A 21,413-nucleotide genomic window follows, 5' to 3' on the forward strand; every position below is an offset into this window, starting at 1 on the left:
AAGAAAACTAAATTGTACTATGAATGTGTTCTTTCAGTGCAAATTCAAACTGGGGAACATATGAAGCTAAATTACAAATTCTGTTTCTTTATCCAGCGACCCACTTCTTTTCAAAGGAATTATGTACATTTTAAACTTAACATGGTTTGTCTGATCTATATTTTTATATTTTGCTTTTAAATTCATTTACTTATGAGAAAAATATACTAAAAGCATATGAAATAATCAATCTCTCTTTTTTTTTAATAACAGCTTTCTTGAGATGTAATTTGTTAAGGAGACTTATTTAAAAAATACAACCCAGTAGTTTTCAGTATATTCACAGAGTTATGCAGCCATCACTAGAAATCAGTGTGAAAACATTTTCATCATCTTACAAAGAAACCCTATGCTTGGCAGTGACTCCCCATTTCTCCCAGTTTACAGCTTCTGGCAACCACTTGTCTACTTTTAGTCTCTATAGTGGCTTGATTTATTATTTTTATTTTCTAATTTTTTAAAATTTGTTTTTGGGGTTGGGGATGTGGCTCAAGCGGTAGCGTGCTCGCCTGGCGTGCGTGCGGCCCGGGTTCGATCCTCAGCACCACATAACAACAAAGATGTGTCCGCCTAGAACCAAAAAAAAATAAATAAACATTAAAAAAAAATTATTTCTCTCTCCTCTCTCACTCTCTCTTAAAAAAAAAAAGAATAAAATTTGTTTTTGGTTTTGCTACTTGGGCTTGAACCCAGGTTCACTCTATCACTGAGCTATACCCCAGCATCACCACCCCCCTTAATTTTTTTTTTTTTTTAAGTTTTAGATGGACACAATATCTTTGTTTATTTTTATGTGGTGCTGGGATGGAACCCAGTGCCTCACGCATGCTAGGCAAGTGCTCTACTATTGAGCCACAATCCCATTCCCACCCCTAGCCCTTTTTATTTTTTGTATTGAGACAAGATCTTACTAAGTTGCTGAAGCTGGTCTTGACCTTGTAATTCTCCTACCTCAGCCCTGCTAGCTCCCGTTTGCTGGGATTACAGGCATACGACCAGGTTTTATTTATTTTTTATTTTTATTTTTTTGTGACTGGCTGTTTTCATTTGACATGTTTTCAGTTCTCACCTATATTGATCATGCATTAGTGCTACATTCCATTTTTATGGCCATCATGCGAATAATGGTGCTGTGGACATTTGTGTACAAGTTTTCACGTGGTCCTATGTTCTCATTTCTCTGGACTATGTTACCTGTAACTGTATAGGAACTCACTTTAGTCTTGGAAAGAACTGTACCATAAAATCCTAGACTAGACAAAGAACTGTGTTTATACATGACAAAGAATCTAAATAGACATTTCTCCAAGAAAGACATATGCAAATGGTCATATAGCAAGTCCGATGTGCTCATCGTCATTAGTCGTCAGGGAAGTGCACATCCAGCTACAGTGAGACACCACTCCTGCTGGCTAGAACTCAGGGTCAGTCAATACCAAGCGCTGGCAGAGATGTGGAGAAATTGGAACCCTCAGACTGTGCTGGTGGAATGTCAGGTGTTAAGTATAAGGTGATGCTCTGCTTCCAACCAGAGGACAAATAAATTATGGCATTATAAAATAAGAAATAGCTAATTCATGGTTTCAGGGAAGAACAAAAAATAGGTTAGAAGACTATTTCCCTTAGTGTGGGGCACTGAGATGATTTTTAAATTTGAACACAGTAACTGTACTAAACATCAAATCATGCAGTGAAGACTTCCTTTTTAATTCTTTGTTTTGAAATTATACAAACATAAAAATACACAAAACTGCATTTGTCTACCACAGTTGTGCAGAGAGCAGTATAACATTATAGATGCTGCAAAGCGAGATCCCCCTCTCAGAATGGCTGTTAACCTGATGTTTAAAATCTTTATTGTGTATGTCTTATTCCTTAAATGAATGTACCCTGTAACTGGACCATCACTTTTACATTTTAATATTGATGCTTATGCACATTTCCTTTAGTTTGCTTCTTGTCATAGAAATTGTGTGGATCTGATTAATTTTATTTTCTGTGTTTAATTCCTTTTAATTCACATAGCCACCACGGTTCATCCAGTCCCTGTTGATGGGTGTTAGAGTTTTTCTTAGTTTTTGTATTGCACCTGCTTCTGTAGTGACTATCCTTATCAGTCAGGGTTCTCCAGAAAGACAGAGCTGATAGAGTATTTATGAATATGTGTCTGCATTATATACGTGAAGTTTATTTTAAGTAATTTATTTGTCTGATTGTGGGAACCAGACAAATCTGAAATATTTAGGGCAGGCCTGCTGTGAGGAGTTGAGACTTCAGTCTCAGTCGCTTCCCTTAAAATGTCAGTTTTACCACTGGGCACTGTGGAACATACCTAGCAAACTGGGCGGCTGAAGTAGGAGGATCACAAGTTCAAAGCCAGCCTCAGCAATTAGTGAAACCATCTCAAAATAAAAAATAATAATAATAAAATAAAAAGGGCTGGGAATATAGCTCAGTGGTAAAGTGTTCTGAGTTAAATCCCTAGTACTAGATAGATAGAATCTCAGATTTTGCTCATAAAGGTCTTTCTTTGGACATGATAAGGTTCTCTCATGTTACAGTGGATGATTTTCTTAAGAAACACTCAACTGATTAAAGATGTTAATCCTATCTACTAAACACTTTGATAGCAACGCCTGTGTTAGTGTTTGGTTAAATAACCATATCTAGCCAAGCTGACACAGAAAACACACACCCTAGGTCCGAACTACTTGGGAGGTTGAAGCTTCCTGGCTGCTGAAGTGGGTGGGTGGGTGGGGGGGCTTTGGCTCAGGCCTTGGAGAGCAGCTTGGACATAATGACACCTGATTTCAAAAAAGAAGATAAAACAAAAACCAAACTGAGCAGCACATTATTGTTCCAAGCCATGTCTTAATGAGTCTCCAGGGCAGAGACTTTCAGTCTTGGAATAAAACCTCCACCTATAGTTCATACACACACTAAATGAAATTGTATGCTATTTTTCATTCTTGTTCTTTAAAAAATAGGCTGATTGGGGGGCTGGGGATGTGGCTCAAGTGGTAGCGCGATTGCCTGGCATGCGTGCGGCCCGGGATCGATCCTCAGCACCACATACAAATAAAGATGCTGTGTCTGCCGAAAACTAAAAAAATAAATATTAAAATTCTCTCTCGCGCGCTCTCTAAAATAAAAAGTGCTGATTGGGACTCCATAAATTTTCATAGGTCTGAGCAACATGTGGAAAACATGGCTGTCACGTGTACTTGGAGTTGCCAGCTGTAGGGTCACCCTCCTTTTGCTTTCCTGCTCCCTGTCATTCCTACCCACAGCGCAAACCCCTTTTCATCTCTGTGGATGGCACTGGGTGATTTCAGTTTCCCTGGGTCCTCTGGTTGCTCTCGGTAGGGCTCTGTTCATGTTCTGTGTTCTTTAGTACTTGATCGTCTACTTCATACAGACAATAGCTGCAGCATACACCAGTTTCTATGACATTGTTCCCCTTTCATTGTATTTCTAGTTTTCAGTTTACATATAGAAAGATTGACCTACTTTTGGTGTATAGTCCATGTCCTCAGAAGATTAGCTCTGCTTGCCCTGACCCTCCTGCACCTCTGTCCTGGAACCTTGGCCTGCCCTCTGTCTAGTTGGACCCTTTCAGAGTGTCCTGTGAATGGATGGATGTAAAAGTAACCCATGAGGCGGCTTGCCATCACCAGGATGGTGCTGGGGAGATGTGTCTGTGTCGCCGCGTGGGTAAACAGCTCCTTTGTTTTTACTGCTGTGTACTCTTCAGATACCATTTGTCCATTTCCTCTCAGAAGGATGTCTGAGTAGTTGATGATAAATGGAGCTAAGGCACACTAACGCTGTAAGGATTTGTACCCAAGTGTGAGGTTCCTGGGCCAGTCACTTGGTGGATAGTTTATTTATTTATTTTTTTTTGAAAGGTGCTGCTTTCCAGAGTGGTTCTGTCATTCATGAGCATGTCAGTTCCTCTTGGTTTTGTCAGCACCTAGTGTCACCTGTCTTTGGCTATAGAGGTTCTTGTAGCATGTGGTGCTTATTCGTTGTGTTGGATTTACATTTTCCTGATAATTGATGATGTTGAACATCTTTTTGTGTGATACTCCGTCTGCAAATCTTTGCCAGTATATTAAAAATGGGCCAGGCGCAGTGGTGCACTCCTATAATCCCAGTAGCTCTGCAGCTAAGACAGGAGGATAGTGAGTTCAAAGCCAGCCTCAGCAGAAGGGAGGCACTGAGCAAATCAGTGAGACCCCGTCTCTAAATAAAACACAAAGTAGGACTGGGGATGTGGCTCAGTGGGTCGAGTGCCCCTGAGTTGAATCCCTCATACCAAAGGTGGGGTGTGTGTGTGTTATTTTACTGTTGAGTTTGAAAGTTCTTCATATATTCTGGATGCAGTCCTTTGTCAGGTGTGTGACACATGCCTGTTTTTACAGGGTATCTCAACAGTGTATTTTAGAGAGCAAGTTATTTATTAAATTAAGCACAATTTACTGTCATTTTATGAATTATACTCTTGATGTCATAACTAGGAACAGTTTTCCTAAACCACGTTTATGAAGATTTTTTTCCTATGTTTTTTCATAAGCTTTTTCATAAGTTTCATAATTTCATAATTTTATGTTTTTCTATAATATCCTTTTGAATAAAAATGTTAAGATGTGGAGTAAAAATTGAGGTTCACTTTTGCATATGGAGATCCAGTTGTTCAAATACTCTTTTTTAAAAAAAATATATATATTTTTTAGTTGTCAATGGACCTTTATTTTATTTATTTATTTGTGGTGCTGAGACTTGTACCCAGGGCCTCACACATGCTAGGCAAGTGCTCTACCACTGAGCCACAGCCCCAGCCCTCCAAATACTCTTAATTTTTTCTCCCCTGAATTCTTTTTGTACCGTTGACCTTTGTTACAAGTCAGTCAAACATATTTACATGGTCTGTTTCTGGACTCTTCTGTTGCCCTGATCTGTGTCCTCTTTTGCCAGTGTCATGCTGACTGTGGTACTTGCCTCACACAGTGATAAGCCTTCACACAGCATGATTCTCTCTCTTCTGGTCATTTTTGCCTCCGGCTTTCTTTCATTTATCTGTCGTTTTATTTATATCAGTATAGACTCATAGGTTGTTATTTTATTACTCTCATTTATTTTATTGCTCAAGTTGTTGTGGAATTTCCCTATGGGAGAGAGGTCTCATCGTTCTTTGAATGTCTTCAGGCTTTGTCACATAACAAAATATTGGAGAGTTTTCTAGTATTGCTCTCCTAGCCTTGTATAAACCACTTCTTCAAGGAGCACTGGTTTCTTTTATTGGAGAATGGTATTCAGAAACCACATCTGGGAACCGATGTATTCTGTATGTCATTCCTTCAAGACCCTCTTGTTGGATGGCTGTGGGAAATAAGTGCATACATGCATGTATGCCACAGATGTAGTTTAGTCGATCTGCAAACCAAAAATTCATACTGTTTTATCATCAGTTTGGCACCTTAGAATTTTTCTAAAATCCTTTCCATATTGTAACTCTTTTCCTCAACCTTAATTATTTTGAGATTCATTTGTGTTCTCATGTTTATTGTTCCTTTTTATTGCTGAATTGTATGCCATTCCATGGGTATGACACATTATTAGAAACTGTCAGACCATTTTCCCCAAAATGGTACTGTTATTTCATACTCTCACCAGCAGCACGGAGTTCCAGTTCCACCACATTCAGTATTTTCAATGTCTTAATGGATAATGTGAATGGCATCTCATGTGGCTCTAGTTTGCCTTTTCCTTAATGACTTGATGGTTTTAAACAGCTTTTTGTTTATTTGCTAAATACTTGCCTCTGGTGCCATGTTGCTGTGGTCTGAATGCCTGTCTCTCCACAGCTCACACTACAACCTAACTGCCAAGTGTGGGGAAGGGGTTTCAGTAGGCTGCTGGGCTGCACCCTCGTAGGTAGATTTATTGCCTTAAAGAAGGGTGCTTGGGAGTCAGCTTTTTCTGTTGTCTTAATTTTATTTTAAGATTATGTATACTATTAGTATTTTTCTAAAAGTCAGAACTATATAAAAAGGCAAACTTAAAGGTAGTCAACGCCATCTTTTTTTGATCACATTCCTGTCCCCTCATCCTTCACGCTTTGTCCCATCAATAAATTTACTTACCAGACTTTGTGCATTTCCTAATTCCCTATTTATAATGGGGAGGGGTGGCGTTTTTATATTTAGTTGTCTTTGCCCTCTTTTAAGTGAGGTCCATAAGTTTAGTTATATTTTAGGGGTGATAATGTTAAGAATAGAAGAAAAAGGCCAGCACTGTGATCCTTGCCTCTCAGGAGATGATCCTGAAGTTCCTATAATAAGACTATATCTCAAAAAATAGGAAAGGAAACGGGATCATGCTTTAAATGTCCTTGTTGTAATATATGACATTTGCTTGCAGTTAATCGAGTTATACCAGTGGTCAACTGGACACTTGACATACATTAATTTGTTGGCCTTTTGTTTTGTATCACAGATTTATAAGGATTTGAATACATTTTAGAAGCTGCTTTTTGGGTTAAAATTTAAAATATATATATATATATATATATATATATATATATATATATATATACACACACACACATATATATATATATATTTAGTTGTAGATGAACACACAATATCTTTATGTATTTTATGTGTACTTTAATTTGTAGATTTTAAAAGTATGAATTTCTTTACTTTGGCTTGACAGTTTAAAGATTTTTAACCTGTGGTTTCTTAATCTTAATGAAGCTGTTAAGAGTATTTTAATTTTTTAGTTGTAGCTGGACATAATATCTCTATTTATTTTTATGTGATGCTGAGGATCAAACCTTGGGCCGTGTACGTCCTAGTCTACCACTGAGCCACAATCCCAGCCCTTGAAAAAGTCTTTGTAGTAGGGTTGTTATGTCACTAAAAAGTCAATCTGGGAGAGAAGGTGAGGGTATTGTGCACATGGAGAACTTGGGGGGCAGACAGCTCCTTCCTGGGTATACCTGACGGCAGAGATGGGAAGGAGCGCTGGGTGCTCTGCCCTTTGTGCCCTGCTCTGTTTTGCCCTGCTGTGCTGTCTCCCCACCTAGCAGGTGGCAACAGCAATGATATCGGCCTCATAGGCACCTGTGTCCAGGAATTAAAAGTAAAGTGGGAAGGGATCTGGAGATAGAAGGCTTTAGCAGCCTGTCCCTCTCCCTATTCTGTCAGCAAGTGTGTGGGTGCCCTAGGCAGCTTCAAGGAAAAGGGCCCCTGTCCTCACCACCTAGGCCCTAGAAGATCAAAGTGTATATTACTTACTGCTTGCATATCTGCTAAATTATAATAAAAAAAATTTTTTTTTCTTTCCACAAGCCAAACTGGCAAGGCGCAGTCAAGAACGGGATAATCTCGGCATGCTGGTCTGGTCGCCCAATCAGAATCTGTCAGAGGCAAAGTGTAAGTCTTAAAACCTTCCTTCCATGCCTGTGTGACCAGGGTCTTCTCTGCGTTAGGAGTTCCTAAGTAATTTTTAGATTTCAAAAGTATGAGTTTCTTTACTTTGGCTTGATAGTTTAAAGATTTCTAACCTACGGTTTTTTAATCTTCATGTCCCCCACCCAACCTGCCAAATTCTGTGTAAGGTACTGTTGAAGTAAGTAAGAGAAATAGCTCAGAGTGGAAAGAAAATTATCATGCTGTATATTAACTCCCCAAGCTGGGGAGTTTATAGATTTATGAGGACAAAGAGTTACACAGGTCTTAATTTGGAATATCACTAAGGGCAAATATGTGTTATTAGAAAGAGGTCTTACTATTGAGCCTTGAACCTAGGTGAAAATAAAATTTTTGAATCGACTGTTAACTGTGTGAGATTTTTTTTTTTTAGTTGTAGTTGGACACAATATCTTTATTTTTATGTGGTGCTGAGCATTGCACCCAGTGCCTCATGTATGAAGCGGATGCTCTACCATTGAGCTCCAGCTCCAGCCCTGGGTGAGATTTTTTTCCCCCCCAGGCAAATACTCTTGACTGGGTTTTCTTTGCCGGGAGAGGTAGAGTTTCTATAGCTGTTAATATTAGTTATATTTTCTATCCCCTCTGCTCATAATGTCATGCCAGATTAATTTTTATATCTGCTATAATACCATAAGTCTTTGCCATATTCAAAGTCCTTATTTTCATCATAACTTGGAGACTGATCCTCCTTTTGAGAATTTTTTAGTGGATGTACATGGATGGCATTTATGGGCTTTGTTAATTCTGAAATCATGTGCAGTGTTTTTTGATCTGATATATATTTTTATTCTGAAGCAAAGGACCTTGGATCCTCATATTGATCTCTGACAAAATAGGTTAGAAATAATTGTTCTGTAGTGTGGTAGGGCTTAGAAATCTATCAGTGATGATGTTCACAAGGAATCTCTTGAATCTTCAATGAAAGCTGGAGCTCTTAGGCTTCAATTAGGATTCCCAAGGTTATGTTTTGCAGTATTAAAATAGGTGTTAAGGGGCTGGGGTTGTGGCTCACCAGGAGAGCGCTCGCCTAGCACATGGAAGGCATTGGGTTTGATCCTCAGCACCACATAAAAAATAAATAAATAAAATAAAGATATTGTGTCCAACTACAACTAAAAATTAATATTTTTAAAAAGTAGGTATTAATGGGTTTCTAGTGCCAAGACATTTTGAGAAGTGATGCATACATGCATATTCTGTATCCTCCTCTTGAATATTTAATATTCTTTTTTAAAAAAATTTTTAATATTTATTTTTAGTTTTAGGTGGACCCAATATCTTTATTTTATTTTTACGTGGTGCTGAGAATCAAACCCAGTGCCTCACGCATGCTAGACGAGCACGCTACCACTTGAGCCACATCCCAAGCCCCTTGAATATTTAATATTCATGTAAGCATATTTAAGTTGTTAAGAGCTCATATATAAAGAAGTGTGTTTTTTTTTAACTTTTTTTTTTTTTTTTTAGTTGTAGATGGACACAATACTTTTATTTATCTTTATGTGGTGCTGAGGTTTGAACCCAGGGCCTCAAACATGCCAGGCAAGCACTCTACCACTGAGCCACAACCCAGCCCAAGAAGTATGTTTAATTTTGACTCAGAGGGATCCCTTTTTGTAAGTGCCTTCCCTGGAACTTGGAAATTGAACTACTCGTAGTAATGTTAAACTTAATTAACATAATATTCTTCTTAGTCCAATGTGGTTTTTTTTTAACCCCCGCCCCCTCCAACTAGAGATTGAACCCAGAGGTGTTTAACCACTGAGCCACATCCCCAACCTTTTATTTTTTGGGACAGGGCCTCATTAAGGTGCTGAGGCTGGCCTCAGCCTCTGGGATTACAGGTATGTGCCACCTTGCCTGGCTCAAAAGAAGATCTTAATTTTTTATCACCATCAGGCTATTGTATGAATTTAGAAGAATAAAATAGTAGAGGAAGAGTATTGGCACTTCTGATGCCTTCGCCATGTTTGAGAAAACCTTTCTATGCATTTCCTGATTTTTTTTTTTTTTCCTTCCCTTTGAGCATTTGTAGGGACTTAAAAAAGCCATCTCTGCCATTTTTTAATGTATAATTCTCTCTTAGGGAGAGCTACCTCCCTGTGTTGTAAAGCTTTGTTTGCTGGGCTGTGCTGAATAAGTCTACTTCACATGAGCCATCCTGACTCCTTTATGCTGAGTCCAAGTTAGACCCACCTAGTTGCTTTGAGTGCTTTTCAAGGTGGTTTGATTTTGGAGTCTCTTTTCATTTGTTGCCTTCCTGGACATATTCATTTGGTCATAATACCCATCTCCAATTGTGTCCAAAACTGAATATTGAGGAGGGTGGGCATTTGCTGAGCTTTATGTCAAGCACAACAAGTACTGAAATGCTGTCCACGCTCCCATAGCTTTCAGTCTCTACAGAGAACTTTTCCAGGGGAAAGTTCCTGTTCCCATTTTACAGCTCATCTTGCACAGAAGTGTGTAGAACCAACAAGGATCCTATGTGATGGAACTCAGAGTGGTGTCCAGAGTTACTGGGCTCTAAACCTGTCTCTCAGACTGAGTCCTTCAAGTCTCAGGCTTCACTCCTGCCACCATCTGTCATTGCAGGCCAAGATTATATTAGCATCTTTTGCCTATTTGTATTTTGTTCTCTGTTGGAATCTTTGGAGTCAGAATTTTATATATATATATATATTTTTTTTTTTTCCCTAGACCGAGAAGAGAAGAGCAGAATATATAAATTTAATAGGTTTTTAAACTATGGTTATTGCCTAAGGTAAAGTTGCAGTTGTAGTTTAATCCCTGCTCAGAATTAGTTAAAGCTTTAAACCTTAATAAACAATCTAGGGCCGGGGCTGTGGCTCAGTGGTAGTGCACTTGTCTGGCATGTGTGAGGCACTGGGTTTGATTCTCAGCACTGCATAGAAATAAGTAAAATAAAGGTCTATGAACAACTAAAAAGGTATTTTTTTAAAAAAAAACAATCTAAAAGAATTCTTTTTGTGTAGTATTAAGGCTTGAACCCCCAGGGTGTTATATATGCTAGGTAACCACTCTACCACTTAGCTACATCTTCAGGTATTTTTAAATTTAATGTTTGAGACAGGATCTTCTTATATTGCTGAGATTGGCCTCAAACTTGTGATCTTGCAAAATGTGAATACCCTTCCTCTGCTATTCTGGTCTTATAAACTCACAAAACAGCAGCCTGATGATGGATTTCTTTTTAAAAAATCCAGTTAGACCAAGGAGAGTATTGTATTTATAGCTTGGATTCCAGGCATGCACCGCTATAACATTTATATACTGTTAAAAGTTTGGAAGATAGAAAAGTGCAAAAAGAAAAATTAACCCATTTCCCCATCATCCCGAAATAACTGTTAAACATTTTGGAGTGTTTCTTCCAGTCACTTTCCCCCTGCATATTTGTATAGATGAGATGGGGTGTGTGTGTGTGTGTGTGTGTGTGAGAGAGAGAGAGAGAGAGAGAGAGAGAGAGAGAGAGAGAGAGAGAGAGAGATTTTGAACACTCCTACATTGTTCAAATGTCTTGTGAACATTTAAAATCACTGTAATAGTTCATTCTATGGATGAATCAGTGTGTTTAACCATTCCTCTACTGAAAATTCGGATTATTTTTAATTCATTGCTATTGTAAACAAAGCCTGAAGTTAAAAACTGAGTCATAGACCTTTGCCCATTTTTTGGTTTTGGTTTTGTTTTTTCTTAAGTTGCATTTCTAGGAATGAATGGTGGATTGGAAGGAATTTGCTTCACTATCCAAGTGTGAGGACGTGTGCGAGAACACAGTGATATTCTTTCAAGTCAGTCAGGGTTCTCCAAGTAGGTTCCTACTTGTGGAATTTGGGAATTATGCTGTTGGCTAATAATCTAACCAAAGTTGGGCAATAAAGTGTAATTTTGGTGTTAATGCAAATGAGGATACATAATTTATTCTCTATCTTTCCCTTGGTTCTTCTCCTCTGTAATAGGCAACTTTTTACTCACTTCTTGCCTTTCTCCTTTATTTGAAAGGAATGTTAAGTGTTGATTGTCCATCATTGAATAGGGGATTGGGTCTTGGTTGGATTTTAGCAAATAGCAAGAAATTTTGTCTATAGATCCCTGGCTTTTCTCTGTTGGTTTCTTCTCAAAGCAGCTATTGAGATTCTGTCTCTTAGGATTACTTAAGATAATTACAAAAATTTTTAGTTAAAAACTTTTTGTTTATAAAAATAAATGGTCGGGCTGGGATTGTGATTCAGTGGTAGAACGTTCGCTTAGCATTGCAAAGCCCTGGGTTAGATCCTCAGCATTACATATAAATAAAGAGATTGTGTGCAACTACAACAAACAAACAAACAAATAAATAAATGGTACTAGGCTAGAGTTGAAGCTCAGTGGTAGAGCGCTTCTCTAATGTGTATGAGGCACTGGGTTTAATTCTCAGCACCATATAAAAATAAATAAGGGCTGGGATTATAGCTCAGCAGTAGAGCACTTGCCTAGCACAGGTTCAGTCCTCAGCACCACATAAAAAATAAAGGTTATTGTGTCCAACTAAAACTTTTTAAAAAAAGGAACAAATATTAAAAAAAAAAGATATTGTGTCCATCTACAACTAAAAATAAATATTAAAGAAACAGTACTGCAAAAAAATTTGAATCATATGTAACATAATGTAGATAGTGAAATCTCTTCCATAGCCACTGTTTACAATAAATATTCTTTTTCTAGTATTTTATGTATATTAATATAAAAAAACTTTCATCACAAAGTATAAGCTGCTCACCAATTTGTTCCCCAAAAAGTATTTTGGACTTTGTCTCATCTTACCACATCTGCAGTTCCTTTTTGACTGTAATAATGTATAGGGCTTGAGATGTAGCTTAAGTGGTAGCGTGCTCGCCTGGCATGCAGGAGGCACTGGGTTCAATCCTCAGCACCACATAAAAGAAAATAAAGATATTATGTCCACCTAAAACTAAAAAATAAGTATTAAAAAAAAACAGTGTACCATAGTCCTTTTTTTTAAACAAAATTGACTATTAGTAAATATTTAAATATTATAGGCTTCTTTTATTGTTAAAAAAGGTTACAGTGAACATTCTTACTTCCTGTCCCTGTAGCATAATGATGTTTCCATCAATCTTATGGTGGTCCCATAAGATTATAATGTAGTTGGGCACAGTGGTGCATGCCCATAATCCCAGTTGCTTGCATAGCCGAGGCAGGTGGATCCAAAGTTTGAGGCCAACTTTAGCAAATTAGTGAGACCCTGTCTCAAATTAAAAAGAACAGGGCATGCATCTCAGTGGCAAAAGTACCCCAGGGTTCAATCTCCAGTATCAGCACCCCCCCCCCCCGAAAAAAAAAAAAGCACTGAACTGAAAATTTTCTGTTTTTCAGTGATATTATAGCCCTTGTATCTACTCATTTGTGGCTACTGCTCTGCAGTCCTTTAAGTATAACACATATAATTATGCCCTTTTTTGTTTTGTTTTGTTTTGGTACCAGAGATTGAACCTGGGGACACTCAACCACTGAGCTACATCCTCAGTCTTGTTTTGTATTTTATTTAGAGACAGGGTCTCAAAATTGCTTAGTATCTCACTTTTCGCTGAGGCTAGCTTTGAACTCGATCCTCCTGAGCTGCTGGGATTATAGGCGTGCACCACCAAGCTAGGCTTATAATTATGTACAGACACGAAAATGAAAACAAATGATGATGGAACTGGTTTATGTCTTTTATTTTGAATCATGATCATTATTTATTTATTTATGGTGGTCTTGAGGATGGAACTTGGGGCCTCAGGCATACAAAGCAAGCACTCTGCCACTAAGCCACATCCCTGTATTTTAAAGTGTACTTCTACTTATTAAAATAGAATGCTTTGCAGAATTTTTTTATGTCGGCAGCCTCATACATCTCATGTTTTCTGCATCTCCTGATTGTTTCGTTTTCTCTTCATCAGTGCTGTGCTGTTTTGATCATTATGACCCTAGGAGCAGAGGCTATGACTAATGCACATACACCATGCAGCCCAGTGTGCAGTAGGCTACCTATACCACCTACTTTGTGTGATGTTTGCACACTGACAGAAGAGCCTTATGATACATTTTTCAGAATGTATCCCCATTGTTAAGTGGCACATGACTGTCTAAAGAGCAGTTGTAGGTTCATAGCTGAAGAAAGCAGAAAATACAGAGAATGCCAGCTTTCCTTCTGCTCTCCCACACCTGTAATTTACCCTTCAGCAGACATCTTGTACCTGAGCATACCAGAGGGATATATTGGTTACAGTTGATGAACCTTCACCGATACCCCATTGTCACTCACAGTCCACGTTGACATTAGGGCTCACTCTTGTGTTGCATGAACGGATGTGTAATGACGTGCTTCCTCTGTTGTAGTTGTCACACAGAGTGGTTTCACTGCCGTAAGAATCCTCTACTCTCCCTTCTTGTCTTCCTGTGCCCCTCAGTCCCTGGCAACCACTGACCCTGCACTGTCTCTGTAGACTTGCCTTTTCCAGAATGCTATCTGATTGGATTCACAGTGTATGGCCTGCCACTTAAGACCGTGCATCCAAGGTTCCTCCATGCCTTCCTCTAGCTTGATGGCACATGTCTTTTTAGCACTAAGTAACATTCCCTTGTCTGGACGTGAGGGCTATAGTTGTCTGTTCACCAACTGGAGGGCCTCCTGGCTGCCTCTGGGCTCTGCAGTCTGACCAGAGCTCTGGTGCTTCTCCTCACGCAGGGGTTTGTGTGGGCATTCACCCAGGAGCACAGCTGCTGGTCTGCAGGCAGGAGCATTTGCCTCCTCCACTTGCTTTAGCCTCTGTTGTATACCCGTGGGTATGTCTGAACTCTTGCTTTTGTTTCGTTGTTCTGAGTTATTTTGTTGTTGTTTTCTCTTATTTGGTACCATCTTTTCCATCTTCCTGACTCATATTTATTTTTTTAGGTAAGTCTTAGACTTGTGGAATGAAGTTCTCTCCAGGAATATCTTGCTTGGGTTGCTTTGGATATGAGTTCATTCACTATTGATAGTTACTTCTGTTTTTGTTGAGCAGTAGTTCTAGCTATAGGGAATAAGGGGTACAAAAAGGTTATGCTCAGTGGAGAGAGAGCAGGAAAATGAACATGTGAACAAAAAATTGTTTCTAGTCCTTTTTTTCAATATTTTTTTTTAGTTGTAGTTGGACACAACATCTTTTGTTTGTTTATTTAAATATTTATTTCTTAGTTGTACACAATACTTTTATTTTATTTATTTATTTTTATGTGGTGCTGAGGATCGAACCCAGGGCCTCGAACACACTAGGCGAGTGCTCTACCGATGAGCCACAATCCCAGCCCTGTTTCTAGTCCTTTTTAGAGGCAAAAAATTGAGGTCTAGCGAGAGGTTTCATCAAATGTTTTCAGTCTCACAGCTAGTTAGTAGCCAGGATTAGCATAGATCGCTGGTCTCCAGGCTGCATTTATAGTACACTTCTGAAGCCATCATGCACAGCTTTGTTTAATAAAGTATAATTAAGTACTTAAAATATTACTAATATTACAAGAATTGCTGTGGGCTGTGCCTAAGTAATAATCATTTAATGGCAGGTTTGCCTCGAACAGGTGCTCTGGAGAGACAACTTTTGTGTTGAAGAAATGTAAATAATTCTTAGTAGCTAAGAGCAGTAGAGTTGAAACTGTTCTGGCAAATGATCATGGAAAATTGTTTGATGAAACAGTGCACATTGTGTAGGGGCAAAGGCTTGAATGACAAGAACAGTCTACTGTTGTGTGGTGAGGCTGGAAATGGTCACTCAATGGAGAAGAATGTCTACCCTTAGATTATTTCAGCACTGGGTGTCTCTTTGCCCTGACTCAGTGCCCTGATGGCCCCCTTGGGCCCAGCAGAAGACACCAGTCTTCATGGGGAGCAGCTGTGGGAGACTGTACACATTTGGGTGAACTGGGGTGTGTGTGAGTTTGCTCACAGGACAAGGGCCTAGTGCTCTCAGGACAGAAGAAGAGCGCGACTGCAGAGGCATATTGCATGAAGAGGAAAGTAGTGCTTTGCTTTGGAGATTGTCTGAATGTGACTCGTGTTGTCCTAGAGGAATCAAAAAGGGAAGAAATTGGAAGGCAGTTCCTTTCTTAAAGGATTGAGGATCCCTTGAAGGGTTTATAGCTGGAACTGGTAGCATTTATGTTAGAAAGCTCTTGACAGCTTGTGATGTAGATAGGGTTAGGGACTAGAGTGAGCAGTGTCAGTGCGGTCCCAGATGGACTGCCCTGGCCATGCCAGCAGTGGGGGAGCACAGTAGAAACTCAGGAAGGCCAGCCATCGATTTCAGGAGCCTTTGAACTTGTCAGAATGGATGTAGTGGTGGTCCAGGGGCCTTTGGTGTGCCTTTCTTACTGGTGCATCCATACCCTTCCACCCTTTATTCCATGCTGCTTCCATACCCCACCTATGAGCACTGTCCGGGTTTGGGCCACCAGACCTTGCTTGGCTGCACTTATGTACTTTCTGGTGGGACTGTTCCTCTTTGTGGGGATGCTCTGCATTGTGCAGTGTGGTTTGGTTTTTTGTTTTTTCCAAATAATGGTATTGGGGATTGAACCCAGAGCCTCAAACATACTAGGTAGGTGTTCTTAACATTGAGCTATATCCCCAGTGACCTCCCCCCAATTAAATTTCATTTTGAGACAGGTCTCCTTAAGTTGCCCAGGCTTGCCTTGAACTTGGGATTCCCCTGCCTCGGCCTCCCAAGTAGCTGAGATTGCAGATGGGCACCACTACACCTGTACACTTCCCTCTTGTACACTCAGTTCATGGAGGTTTAGGCTCAGCTGATGGACTTTGTATAGTGGAGCAGCTGAAGATTAGCAAAACCCTAGTGGACATATTAGTACCAAGAACTTGCAGAAGGGTTTTATTATTTGTTTTGCGATACTGGGGATTGAAACCAGGACTGCTCAGAGCCACAAAGCTGCATCTCCAACCCTATTTTAAATTTTATTTGAGATATGGGTCATGCCCAGGCTGGTCTGGAACTTTGGATCCTTCTGCCTCACCCTACTGAGTCAATAGAATTATGGATGTGTACATCTGCACCTGGCTTTTTGTTCTGTGTGGGTTTTTTAAAATTCTAATTTGTTATATATGACAGTAATGAATACATTACAATTCATATTATACATCCAATCCTCTCATGTTCCCCCACCCCACCCCATTATGTTTCTTTTTTTTTTAAAGGATATTATTTTTTTTCCACAATGTTTTTATTTTTTATGTGGTGCTGAGGATCGAACCCGGGTCCCGCCCATGCTAGGTGAGCGCTCTACCTTTAAGCTACAATCCCAGCCCAGCCACAATCCCAGCCCACCCCACCCCATTATGAATCAGCATCCTTTTATTCAGAGAAAACATTCGGCATTTGGTTTTGGGGTTAGCTATTTTGGGGATTGACTAACTTGGTATTATATTCTCCAACTCCATGCATTTACCTGCATATACCATTATTTTATTCTCTTTTAATGCTGAATGGTATTCCATTGTGTGTATATACCACATTTTAAAAAATTCATTCAACAATTGAAGGACATCTAGGTTGGTTCTACAGTTTAGCTATTGTGCTGTGTGGGGTTTTTTGTTGTTGTTGTTGTTTTGTTTTGTAAACAAAACAAAAATAGTCCCCCTGCTTGTTTTTTCTTTTGTTTAGTTTTGTTTTAAATTTAGAGATAGGGTCTCTCTGATTTGCTTAGGGCCTAATTAAGTAGAGGAGTCTGGGTTTGAACTCACAGTCCTCCTGCCTTAGGCTCCTGAGCTGCTGGGATTATAAGGCCTGGGTGACTGTGCCCAGCTTTGTTCTGTTTTTACTAGTCATTCTCAGCTTTGAAATGTGTAGTTAGGCTACATCTTAGGCCCAGTTTGGTTTCTTTATTGACTTGGGGAAAGCAAAGCTTATCAAAGCAAGTATGATCAAGTATACAGCAGATGTGTGGCCTGGGGTGAGGTGGGGGCTTCTTAGAGAAAAGGATGGGCTAGGAAAGGGAGTAATCTGAGGATGATTTGAAATTTGATTTATTTATTGAACTCAGGGGCACTCGACCACTGAGCCACATCCCAGCCCTGTTTCTGTATTTTATTTAGAGACAGGGTCTCATTGAGTTGCTTTGCACCTCACTTTTGCTTAGGTTGGCTTTGAACTCGATATCCTCTTGCCTCAGCCTCCAGAGCCACTGGGATTACAGGTGTGCCCACTGCACCTGGCTGATATTTGATTTTTTAAAAAGTGGAATTTGAAAGAGGTGTGTTAGAGCTAGTGGGGGAAAACCCTGCGCTGAGGTCCCTGTAGATTGTTACCTCCTGAAGGAGCACACTTCCCAGGAGGGCCTGCTGCTGCCTGGGTCTGATGTTAGCAAGGCAGCATTTGGCCATTGGGAGGCCCCACAAATAGATTGTCCTGCTTACTTATGCATTATGTATTTTATAAGATATATATAGTAAGTGAGTGTGCAGTTATTTAAGTGTTAGACAGCATTTTAAAAAATTAGAAAAATGAGTAAAATCTGGTACAAGGGTAAGGAGCATGGATCTCAGTGTTAAAGGATAAAAACAAATCATTATCTTTACCAGAGATAGTGAAACTGGATGATTTTTTTTTTTTTAAAAAGCTGGCTATTAATGGTTAAGGAAAAGTTAACACATACATGTAAGATATATATTAGGGATTTTTAAAATAAGTTTTAGCTTTATGTAATAGGAACCCTTCCTATACCTGCAGCACATATCAAGCCATTCCTACGTTATGAACATTTGACATCAGCACAGTTTTAGTTCTATGTATTATATGAAAGTTGAGAATTTATATACTCATGTGCACACTTACATTCTGTATTTTCACGTAGATGTGTGTGGTAAATAAATGTTTGCCAGCTATATATTGAACAGAAAGCAGCCTGTGTTCAGAATATCCTTGGGCTTTGCAGTTCCCTGTAAATCACTCCAGAACCTGGTAGTTGCAACAGGCCCTGCTAGCCTGACTTCTGTTCTGCTTCAGGAGCTCACTGGTGTCCTCCTTAGTGTCCTCTGTCTGGAATGCTCAGTTCCCAGTTCCACACAGCTTGTGCTGACGTTTCCTGCTGTCACCACTGTGGTGTTGCTGTGTCACAGAGGCCTTCTCTGACCACGTAGTAAAATAGGAACCATTTAGTGTCTTTGCTCTATTTGCTTCCTTCTTCTTATTATCACCTTCCTCTAAAATATTTATTTTGTGTCTTTCCATATAGTGGAAAACTGAGTGGAGGAACTTGGTATGTCTGTTAGCTCTGTCAGACCTCTAGGCACACATTGGATGTACCATACGTTGCAGTCAGGTGAAAGAAGAGAGGGTAGGAGCTTGGAGTTTCCTTGGGATAGAGATTTTCAAGTACAGGGCTATTTTCTGTGCAGCTTGGCTCATCTGGAATCCTCTGTTTTCTTCATTGCCACTTACCTCATGGTCAGCATTTATTTACTCAGTAAACATTTGAGTGACCGCTTACGTGCTGAGCACCAATAGGCACTAGAGGAATACACGGGCAGTCTGATGGGCCAGTTCAAATGTGGCCTACGGTCCAAGGGGACGCAGCCCCAGGAGGTGACAGGTTCACTGTGTTCTGACACAGGTGTATCACAACAGCTCTCACCTGTTCTACCTCTGACTACATCTGAGGATAAGCCTATACCACCTAGTTTTCAGCATTCTGTAAAAAAAAGATTGGGACTTGTGAGTAAAATGATTTTTTGTGTGTGTGTGTGAAAATTAGTTTCATCATTTCTACTTTCTATTAGGTGCTCTAGAATTAGCTAAAATGGGATGGGCTACCAGCAGACAGAGCCGAGTGCCCCTGTGCATGGAAGCTCAGGGCATCTCAGGGTTACTTGGTTATGCTGTCCTTACTCCCTCGCTCATCAGCCTTTGCCCTCTTGTGCTTGAGTCTCAGGTCTTCAGTTATGATTTCTCTCTTCTTCCTGTTGGCAGTGGACATTTGGTTATAAGTTTTAACTGCTGCAGATATTACTACAGGAACATTCTTTGACCTATTTCTTGGTCCCATCTGGAATGTAGATGCTGGACTCTGAGAGATCAGTGCCAGATAACTTCCCAAAGTGATGGGACAGGTTTATCCTCTTGCCACAGTAAGATGCAACTTTTATTTGCTGGTGTCCTCTTTGCTTCTTATTGCTGCCGTTGAGTTTTAGACATCTTGTGAGTATCACATTGTTTCTCTTATCCAGGAATTTTGCTACTTTTTATTAGGTGTGATGAAGGCCTTATGGTTATGTAAAATACGTTCACATTGAATAGACATTTAGATTGGTATTTGTAGCAATGAAATGAATAACTGGGATTTACTATTTATTTATTTATTTATTTGATACTGGGGATTGAATCCAGGGCCTCATGCATGCTAGAAAGGTACTCTGAGCTGCATCCCCAGCTCTGAGATTTACTTTAAAATTCTTCAGCAGATATAAAGCACATTTTGGGTTCAGCTAGCTGAATTGGAATATGGACACAGATTATTGTTGTAGTATTTCATTTACTATTTTGTGGTTATGTAAGAATATACATACTTGGAAAAGACATGCTCAATATTTGACTAGGATGTATAAAAATAACTCTCAAATGCTTCAGAAAAAATTATATATGTGGGGCTGGGGATGTGGCTCAAGCGGTAGCGCGCTTGCCTGGCATGCGTGCGGCCCGGGTTCGATCCTCAGCACCACATACCAACAAAGATGTTGTGTCTGCCGAGAACTAAAAAATAAATATTAAAAATTCTCTCTCTCTCTCACTCTCTCTTTTAAAAAAAAAAAAGAAAAGAAAACTATAGAAAGGGGAACACATTCGCCCTTCAGCGGATTCCACCTTTAAAAAAAAAAAAATTATATATGTACATCAAGTTTGTTTTAATGTTAAGAATGGCATATATACTTCCCCTAGTCATGGATATTTTTTTTGTTTGAGAGTTTCTGGGGGCCCAACCCATGTGCCACTCTTAACACTAAAAGCACATGTTCAACACCTGTCCCTCCCCTAGTATGGCTATGACTAGTGTATGCTTCCATGAACTCTGGTTGTAAGCACAAATGTTATCATACTGCACATAAAAGTTTTAAAACTGCAGTTTTTCCTGTGATTAAAAAATAAACTGAAATGTGGATTTACCTAAGCATGTCCCAGTGTGTGTGCATGTGGTGCTGGGAATGGAACCCCGGGCCTCACTTGTGTTAGACAAGTGCTCCAACCCCTGAGCTACATCTCGGCCTTTTTTTTTTTTTTTTTAAAGAGAGTGACAGAGGGGAGAGAGAGAGAGAGAGAGAGAGAGTTTTTAATATTTATTTTTTTTTTAGTTCTCGGCGGACACAACATCTTTGTTGGTTTGTGGTGCTGAGGATCGAACCCGGGTCACACGCATGGCAGGCGAGCGCGCTACCGCTTGAGCCACATCCCCAGCCCTTTTTTCTTTTAATATGTATTTTTTAAATATTTATTTTTTAGGTGTAGATGGACACAACACAATGCCTTTATTTTTATGTGGTGCTGAGGATCGAACCTAGGTCCCACCCATGCTAGATGAGCGTTCTACCGCTGAGCCACAATCCCAGCCCCTTAGCCTTTTTTAAAATTTTATTTTGAGGCAGGGTCTCACTAAGTTGCCCAGGTTGGCCTTGAACTTGTGCTTCTTCTGCCTTAGTCTCCTGAATTGCTGGGATGACACGCTTACACCATTTCACCCAGTAGCCATGTCCCATTTGTGAACATTTAGATTTAGTTGTTTCTTACTATAAATAACATATGAGTAAGCCAAAATGTATTGTGTCCTTCCCCA

General features: G+C 39.6%; 1 protein-coding gene across 2 annotated transcripts in view; it reads left to right on the forward strand.

The window, feature by feature from the left end:
* The window catches only part of Rcor1 (REST corepressor 1), a 128,397-nt gene that overhangs the window by 69,244 nt on the left and 37,740 nt on the right, over positions 1 to 21,413 (forward strand). Inside the window, exon 3 of one of the 2 annotated variants that reach the window (XM_078050941.1) lies at positions 7,398 to 7,481. The exons of the other annotated variant lie outside the window; for it this stretch is intronic. Coding sequence (XP_077907067.1) covers positions 7,398 to 7,481 — 84 coding nt within the window. The remainder of the gene's footprint in view (positions 1 to 7,397; positions 7,482 to 21,413) is intronic. 2 annotated transcript variants of the gene reach the window in all.

Source organism: Ictidomys tridecemlineatus, chromosome 5 (assembly GCF_052094955.1).
Source record: "Ictidomys tridecemlineatus isolate mIctTri1 chromosome 5, mIctTri1.hap1, whole genome shotgun sequence".
In the NCBI taxonomy this organism is placed as follows: Eukaryota; Metazoa; Chordata; class Mammalia; order Rodentia; family Sciuridae; genus Ictidomys; species Ictidomys tridecemlineatus.